Source organism: Protomyctophum parallelum (assembly GCF_964188405.1).
Source record: "Protomyctophum parallelum genome assembly, chromosome: 7".
In the NCBI taxonomy this organism is placed as follows: domain Eukaryota; kingdom Metazoa; phylum Chordata; class Actinopteri; order Myctophiformes; family Myctophidae; genus Protomyctophum; species Protomyctophum parallelum.
The window spans coordinates 26,546,147-26,555,532 of NC_139705.1; the positions used below are offsets into that span (position 1 = coordinate 26,546,147).

The following is a 9,386-nucleotide window of genomic DNA, read 5'->3' on the forward strand; positions in this document are numbered from 1 at the left end:
TTGCAGTGAAAGCAGACATTCCTGAGAGTGCGGAGTCCATAAGAGTTTTGCGACAAGTTGACCACAAAGTGTTAGCGCAACGTTTATAGGACTTTGTGTTGGAGCTCAGCTGGCGACAGATCTGAACGATGTGGACTCGGATGTTGGTTCGGGGCGGAGGGCTGGGAACCAGGGTGCGGGTTCCGAAAGAGTGTGAACGGGTAGCCTCGGTCACTCAGCAACAGAGGCATGCTTCGAGTTCAGAGGTAGGCTCTATGCAATGCATGCAACCTATAGGGCAAAATATACTTTAGCCTAAATGATATTTTGAACAAAGGGTATTTAGAACATATGCCTATTTAAAAATGTATTTTAATTTATGCCTAAACCCTGTATGTGATTGTGATTGATTGTTATAATCAAAGGTGTCTGAGGCTCAAGGTTCAATTCAAACCACAATGAATGAACTACAATTCATATTTTTCAACCATAAAAGTGCCCTAGATTTGTTGCTGTAATTCGTTTTTCAGTTGTCTCCCTCTCCAGTTTGCTCATGCAAACTTAATGTAGGCTACATCTGTCCCCCCCCCACACACACAGTATGTGTGAGGACCATGATTCTTGTACTCTGTTTGCTTCACTAGAGAGGATGATTTTATTAAGAACACGAGTGACTGACTCCTGATTACTGGCAGGCCGTTAAAGCCTCATGTTACTCATATGTTTATAATTACAATTCATTAACTAATAACTATTAGTTAAATAGTTGAAAATGAATATTTTTTATTATTTGTTTTTAGAGTGAGGTGATTATAATAATATATCTCTGTGATGCTTTGATTAAGATCATGTTCAAGTCTAGTTTAATGTGATAATTGCAAATGGTTAAAATGTAGATAAATGCTGTATAGCATATCTGCATAATATCAGTCTATATAAGACTTTATGGCTTAAGATGTAGAGAAACATTTCTAAATTCATTCACATTTGGCAGCCTATGTGAGTGCTACATGTGCAGGAGGTGTGTGTGTGTGTGTGTGTGTGTGTGTGTGTGTGTGTGTGTGTGTGTGTGTGTGTGTGTGTGTGTGTGTGTGCGTGTGCGTGTGCGCGTGTGCGCGCGCACATTGTGGGTACTAAATTATCAGTCTTCTTAAGATAACACACACACACACACACACACACACACACACACACACACACACACACACACATTCATTCAGACTTAGAGATCTGACTTTGAACTTGGATAGTTTGTTGAAATAGACAGACCTGTTGAAAAGGGACGACTGTCGGCCCTTTTCATAACACCTTCCCATAATGCACTGCAGAGACACCGATAAGCCCCCTGCATGGTCTGGTGCAAAGGTTCAAGTTCGGCATATAAAAAATAGGATACAGTTGAGTTGAGCAAACATTATTATCCCCCAAGGGAAAATTATTTTTTTGCCAGGCAGCACACTCAGGATACAACTGTAGAAAAGCAAAACACCACAAGAAATTAGTTGGTTACAAGTTATAAAACATTAGTTAAAAATAGCAACATAGTATAGCAAGATTGTTGAACACAGTAAATTAATTGATTATATTTATATCCTGACCTTTCTCTCATTGCACACATTGTATGTGTTCGTCTCGTGGCAGCTGGGACAAATGAGACTATAATGTAGGGATGCACCGAAAGGGAAATTCTTGGCCGAAACGAATACCGAATATAGGAAACAGTTGGCCTACCATTGCTGTCATGGCTGTACCTTAAAGCTACCTGATTTATGGCAAAATAAATGGTTATGGCAAAACTTAACTTAAATATTAATCACTATTATGGGTCAATAAAACATTTATTCAGCTCTTTTGAATGCATTAATTGCATACACTATATTCGGTGATATATTTTCCGAAACTGAATAGGCCGAAAATGCATTTTTAGCCATTTTCTGCCGAATATTTTCTGCGGCCGAATATTCGATGCATCACTACTATAATGCTTAGTTTTGATTCTGCACTGTAAAATTGTCTTTACATGCACATGCTGAAGACAGACTGCAGGAGACGACTAGAAATGGACTCTATCGAGCTGCTATGACCTACTTGTGCGCAAGCAGAGCGGGCCATGAGGTGCACTCACACCACTGCTGGTACGACTGCTGCTCTGAGTCCTAAAGCTCTCTGCTGCTGTCTAGGTTTGAAATACAGCAGTGGTCAGTGGTCCTCATTGCCCGGTGGAGTACACCGACATACACACATAACATACCCAGCCGATACGGTACATACCAATTGACCTTATACCAATTTTGAAACGTACTTTAGTTATGTCATCGAGAACAGTGGTTTCTCATTGGCTGGTGGTATGTACCGACATACATACAGTACCCAGCCGATCGCTGTTCTTGGTCCGTGATTGGCCCGGTGGACAACGCCGACATACATACATACTTTGTCCCTGATTGGCCGAGTGACTCCACCGACATAGGCCTATACATACTTTGTCCCTGATTGGCTGAGCGACGCCATCGACATATGCAGCCGATTACAGTACTTGCGCGCTCTGCTTGAACAAGTAATGATCGTTTTCTTAGCCCGCATGTGCATTATTTTTTGAGGTTTGCTGAATTCAATTATTTCAATACCATTTTTAAGGAATTGACAGATGAATGATTGAAATCACTGAAATCACTTATTCCAGTGGGTTATTTCCATAGTTTTGGTGTTCATGTTCTGCCTAATCTCTCTACACCTCAGGCTTCCATGCAGAAGACACCTCTGTTCGACTTCCACAGGGCACATGGAGGGAAGATGGTGGAGTTTGCAGGCTGGAGTATGCCTGTACAGTACAAAGACAGTCACATCGTCTCACACATGCACACCAGACAGCACTGCTCCATCTTTGATGTCAGCCACATGCTACAGGTGAGAGACCCCGTGAACAGGTAACCTACACATATCCATCCAGGAGGGTTGAGCGAGGGCACATTGAGCAAATTACATAATACAGTCATACACGTTATGCACAGAGCATCACACCTTGGTGTGCACACTTATGCGCAACACACAATACCCCCCCTCCCAACTCGTTGCTGACTAATTGATTAATTAGTCTATTTATTGAATTCTGATGATTTGTTATTGTCATATACGCATGACTGAATAAGTGGTTTTTAATTTTTTCCGCTCATGGAAAAGTCTTGCCCCCTCTGCTGGCAGAGGCTAAAATAGCCGCTTATAGCTAGTATTAACAGCAACAGTGCTGGTATGATCACTATGATCAGTAATAGTGCTGTACTTGAAAGTTAGGTTTCAGACGGCGCACTAAGGTGCCACGGCACACAGGTTGGGAATCACTGCACTACACTATGGTTCTAAAAGGGCCAGATTTAAACAATCTGTGCGATATTGAAGATATCTCAGATATTATGATCGCAATTTGGACTACTGTATCTGATTTCAGATTTCAGATTTTTATTGAAGGGACAGCCCCTTGAGATGCAGCATCTCATTTTCAAGAGGGACCCATAAAAAACAAAATACAGAAAAGCATACTGTACACAAATACACAGAATATGCAGTACACAGATACAAACAGATATACAAATACATACATATATACACAAATAGCTTGCTCACCATCTTCCACCTACACCACCAACCACCACATAATACACAGTGTAGATAAGGTCACAGTGCAGATATCTCAGGGTCATAAATGGTTACAGTCAGGTTAGAAGCATAGACAAGTTGAGTCTAGATGTGAATGTAAGGAGGTCCTGAAGCAACTATATGACGAGATGGATCTAAGATATAGAGGGAGGTTGTTCCAATCGAATGGGGCTTTGTAGGAGAAAGACCTACGCCCAACCACATTGGAGATTTTGGGGGTTTTAAAGTAAGGGTATTGTAGATGTCTTAGTGGATAGGATGAGGTAGACTGAGTCAGGTACTGTTTTAAGTAAGCAGTATCTATAGTGACTTGAGTAATATCAAAGGGCTCACGTTACTTTCTACTCTGCTGCTACTGCTATGCGTGCTTCTCAACCTGTATATGGTTATTTCTTTAACTGTACATGTCTCTTTCTAGGTCATCCTAGAGACCAAGAGACTAACCATTCTTAAGTTCTTAACTCTGTATGTGTCTGTCTGTGTCTCCTGTCAGTCCAAAGTCCATGGCAGAGACAGGATCAAGTTCATGGAGTCTCTGGTGGTGGCGGACGTAGCAGAGCTGAAGGACAACCAGGTTGAAACCAAACATCTGTTTGATTTGTTTGTCCCATGCTTTCTCTAAATATATATATATATAAGTGTTGAATATCTTATTTTCAAAAATCCATGGATATCAAGTCTTTACACCTGTTAAATACTGTTTGGTGCAGCTCAAAGGGGCAATAGAAGATCAAATTGGAACTCATTCTCTATGTAATACTACCTATCTTATTCCTAATTATGTAAAAGCTGTCTGTCTGTCTGTCTGTCTGTCTGTCTGTCTGTCTGTCTGTCTGTCTGTCTGTCTGTCTGTCTGTCTGTCTGTCTGTCTGTCTGTCTGTCTGTCTGTCTGTCTCTGTGTCTGTCTCTCTCTCTCTCTCTCTCTCTCTCTCTCTCTCTCTCTCTCTCTCTCTCTCTCTCTCTCTCTCTCTCTCTCTCTCTCTCAACCCCAGGGATCACTGTCCCTCTTCACCAATGAGAAGGGAGGGATCATGGATGACCTGATCGTCACCAAGACAGACCAGGGCTACCTCTATGTTGTGTCTAACGCTGGCTGCTCTGATAAAGACTCCGCTCACATGAAGGTACAGACAGAGAGGGAAGTGTGAAGAAAAAACATTGTCTCTGGACAGTGTTTTTTTCTGCTGAAAAAGGAAAAACAGAAAAGGAAGAGGGGCGGGGGGCGGGGGGGAATTGTGGCTCAAACCCACAATTCAATTTTTAAATGGTGATGTTCATTTTGTATTCATCCTTAGGACCCCAAATCACACCTTGGAAAGCATGAGTGTCTTTCAAACAAAGTGTTTTTTTGACTGTCATAATTTGACCCCCCAGTATTAGGATGTATTATGATGTTGATATTCATTCATCAGCCAACACTCCCCACTGACAGGTAGTACCCCCCCCCCCCAACCCCGAGAGGACGTATAGGGCCTTAGTCTTACTCCTCCTCACAGCCAACACAACCCACTGACAGGTGGGCGTGATTGGTTGAAGCAGACTTCAGTGGAACTGAAAAAGAAAAATAATTTGAGCAACTACAATTTTGGCACCGTTAGTAAAGACACTCTGGGCCATTTGTAAGACAAAGGCAGATTGCTCTCAGACCGTTTATAAGGCAACGGCAGATTGCTCTCAGACCGTTTATAAGGCGACGGCAGATTGCTCTCAGACCGTTTATAAGGCGACGGCAGATTGCTCTCAGACCGTTTATAAGACAATGGCAGATTGCTCTCAGACCGTTTATAAGGCAACGGCAGATTGCTCTCAGGCAAAGGCAGTGAGACAACTAAAGTGGGATGCACCAACGGACCGACATGCAGAAACAACGGTCGGACATGCGGCCGAACATGCGCTGCTCCCGTGCTTGCGGTTAAGGTTAGGTTAAGGTTTGAGGTAGGTTGTCGGTCTAATGTGTGTGTGTGTGTGTGTGTGTGTGTGTGTGTGTGTGTGTGTATTTTGTAGGCCAAAGTGGCAGAGTGTAAGGCAGCGGGTCTTGATGTGGATCTGGAGTTCCTGGAGGAATCTCTTATCGCTCTGCAAGGTCTTCTTTCTTTCTGCTTTCTTCTGACATTTTTATGAATTATGTCCTGCTTTACCACCAGCCTCATGCGTACCATTAATTGAGCCATGTAATTAATTGACTGACTGCCTAACAATCTCTATGTGTTGTGTTTAGGGCCATCCATGTCGCGGGTACTCCAGGAAGGGTTAAAGGATGACCTCAGTAAACTGACCTTCATGACCTCCACCTTGACCACAGTGTTTGGCATTAAGGACTGCAGAGTCACCCGCTGTGGCTATACTGGAGAGGACGGGGTGGAGGTGAGCACCTCTATCTATCTATCTACCCAGGGTGCCGGCCTGATTCTGGCGAGCCGCCCCTCGTCCGAAGCGGTTGAGAAATGACAGTTACCGTGTGGGGGTCCCTCTACTGTACTGTACTGGCACACCCTAAATCACCATATATGCAGTTAATATGTGCGTGTGTGTTTGTGTGTGTGTTAGGTTGCACACAGACGTGGTGAAAAACAACCATGCTGTTTTCGTGCTCAGACGCACCCATCCAGCCACCCACCCATACACATAGCTCCGTAAGGGAGTGGTTGCACCACTCAAAAACAACACATAACAATGGTTCCAGCAGGCTTTCTAAACAATCCATTGTATGTCTTCCACCACTCTGTCAGATCTCAGTGCCCAGGTCCAAGGTGGTGGAGCTAACAGAGAAGTTACTCGGCCACAGCGAGGTGAAGTTAGCAGGGCTAGGCGCCAGGGACAGTCTACGGCTAGAGGCGGGGCTTTGTCTCTACGGCAATGACATTGATGAGACCACGACTCCTGTGGAGGCAACTCTAGTCTGGACTATAGGTGAGCCATTACTTTTATCTGTTATCCCATTTAGGCCTGACATCGAAAATTTTAAAAATGTCTTCTAAATCATGACAGTTTTCTGAAAAACCTTATGTTTCTGTATCAGTGGTGCTCAATATTTCATGTCAAGGACCCCAAAGATTACCGTATATGTAATATGCCTCCGCCCCCCATCTGAAAATATGTTGTTCCAGGGACCTGCACAGAGGCACATTTTCACGGGTTTTTCAAAAATAGCAGACCTACACAAGATGGGCAATATTTGAAATACATGTATTTGAAATACGTATTTGAAATACTTTTTTGTATTTTGGGGAGAGGGGAGTTGCACCACTCGGTTCACACGGGTGTGATTTTTTTTTATTACTCCCATTATGCATTTCCTTTCCTCTCACAAAAGGGAAGCGTCGTCGTCAAGCGATGGATTTCCCAGGTGCTGACATCATTGTGCCTCAGATTAAGGCAAAGACGGCCAGGAAGAGAGTCGGCCTGATCTCTGATGGACCTCCGGTCAGACAACACACTCCCATACTCTGCCCCGAAGGAAAGGTCATAGGTCAGAGACTAATGACTGTCTTATTTAATTGAGAGAGGGAAGGTGTGAGTGAATGTGGTGGTGAGTGTCATTCTCATTGGCTTGTGTCTTCAGGTGAGGTGACCAGCGGATGCCCATCCCCCTGTCTGAAGCACAACGTTGCCATGGGTTACGTGGATGCAGCGTTCACCAAAAACGGGACGGCCGTGCAGGTGGAAGTAAGGAAGAAGGCAGTGCCGGCTACTATCAGCAAGATGCCTTTTGTACCCACCAACTACTACTCTGGATAGAAGGGGACACGCACGCACGCACACACACACACAGTCACGCACATGCACACAAGTAACCTCAAAAGTAACCCCTACAGTACACCTCTGTAGGGGCAAAATAAATAGTTTTCCCCACTTTCCCATAGTAATGCTGCCCCCTTGTGTTTACCTGCAGCAATGCAGCATTAATACTAGAGCTGGAAGAGTTCAGAATCAACTTGATTGTCACATCACAGGTTTACTTTACAGGTGTAAAACTGTGGCCGTTTTTGTGCAAGCTCCATCGTTTTTGTTATTTCCATAAAAAATAAACGGAAGAAGAATGTGGGGGTGGGGCAAGGGGAAGAGAGATCAATCAATGAAACAATACATAAAAAAAGATCTACACATGGTACCTAAGACCTACAGGTGCGTGAGCATAGCAGCATATATATATGATCTATTATGGATGTTAGTGAATCATGTTATTCAGCAAGTGCAATAAATGCACAGGAATTTATGTTAAGACACTGGTAGCGTATGCACATTGCACGCGTGCACACACACACACACACACACACACACACACACACACACACTAGAACAGTCTGACAGTTAGTTCATACAATGACAACAGGGCCTAATTAGCCAAACAAAGGCACACTGCGAGAAAACTATTGCTAGAATACTAGGTAGACTATATACATTTCTCCCTATCTGTATGCATTCAGACTTCTACACGTGTAGCCAAACATAATGGTATACAAGTGGGTTAGAGTGTGTATGTGTATGATGGTCTGTAATGCAATGGTCTTATAAATGCCATGTTGACTGGAATGAGATTGAACGGATCGACGGTGAATGGTTGTCAATATTGTCATTGTCATGAGAGTTTTAATAAGAAGTGTGCAGCCCTCCACTTTCCTTTATTGACATAATTGGTATGAAATATGAGAGGGAAAGTGCTCTGTAAATGGATATGTGGGCATCCAAATATAGTAGAACTATTTTTACAATGAGAGTTTAACTCTCTAACTGACCAATGTCAGTGAAAAAGACCAACAAATCCAGGTTACACACATTTGTAATATACATGAAATGTGAATTATATATTTTTTTGTCTTTTAGAATTGTACTTAAAATACGTTTTTCTAATGACGCTTATAATAACAATTGTAACTTTTCTAAGGAAACTGTGTAAATTTTTCACCACCAGACCAAATCAATGCTGTTACATATGGCTCGTCGTCTCAGCTTGTCTGTTGTTGTGTTATTAAGACTACTATATGGTATGGAATCAAACTTCAGTTTAATGTATAGCCACATTTACCTTTTGGGGTTTACAGGGTGATTCCAATAATTTAACATAAATCATCAATTCATAATAGTCACAACTGCATGATAAGGATATTGACATCTTATCCTGTGTTTTGGAGTCATATAATGTCTAATATCTGTCATAGTGTCAAACTGGTTATCCTGTTTAATGATAGGAACATCTTGAGTTGATAGTACCTTGTACCACAGAGAAGAGGTAGCCGCCATGACATGTTGACTAAGTTTGTTCTGTGTTATTTACTACTGAAATGTTGTTTGATTATTATTATTTTGCTTTAATCTAATGATGTTGTCTTTCAACTAACAATACCAGGTAGTTGTGCACATCTGGTGAATGTGCCAATAAATCGCACTTAAGGGAGCTACAGTTTGTGGACCTTCTTTGATGTTTTATGGTTTACTAGGCCGATGCCCCTTGATGCCCACCGCATGCCCCTCCCATACCATGGAATTGCATGTCTGTTTCTGTCACTCCTGTTAAACTGTTTCTTGTGACTTTTGTTTTTGTTTTGCTATTGCAATTTCATATTTGCTGAATAGACTACTGACAATAGCTCGTTTTGTTGTTTTCACAAACCTATCTAAATTTGGTCCAATAAAGGCCTCTATTACTCACGTATAATAGTAATAATTATGTAATAGAGATGGGGGACAGTCAGGGCTTTATTTTGGAAATTGAGGGCCTAAATTCCCTGTTTTTGGCATCTCGAGAAGGGGGA

At 42.4% G+C, this 9,386-nt stretch overlaps 1 protein-coding gene across 1 annotated transcript; it reads left to right on the forward strand.

The window, feature by feature from the left end:
- Window positions 1–104: 104 nt before the first annotated feature.
- Window positions 105–7,616, forward strand: amt (aminomethyltransferase). Its single transcript, XM_083770096.1, has 9 exons — window positions 105–245; window positions 2,719–2,886; window positions 4,127–4,207; window positions 4,626–4,757; window positions 5,638–5,716; window positions 5,852–5,997; window positions 6,363–6,543; window positions 6,947–7,102; window positions 7,196–7,616. The coding sequence occupies exons 1-9, from the start codon at window positions 129–131 to the stop codon at window positions 7,369–7,371; spliced, it is 1,236 nt and encodes a 411-aa protein (XP_083626222.1). The 5' UTR covers window positions 105–128; the 3' UTR covers window positions 7,372–7,616.
- Window positions 7,617–9,386: the final 1,770 nt, after the last annotated feature.

Bases quoted from the DNA above. Each gene is read 5' to 3' on its own strand.
- amt (XM_083770096.1), top strand. From the start codon at position 129: ATGTGGACTCGGATGTTGGTTCGGGGCGGAGGGCTGGGAACCAGGGTG. The intron at 5,717-5,851 runs GTCTTCTTTCTT...TGTTGTGTTTAG, and splicing joins ATCTCTTATCGCTCTGCAAG to GGCCATCCATGTCGCGGGTA. The intron at 7,103-7,195 runs GTCAGAGACTAA...TTGTGTCTTCAG, and splicing joins CCCCGAAGGAAAGGTCATAG to GTGAGGTGACCAGCGGATGC.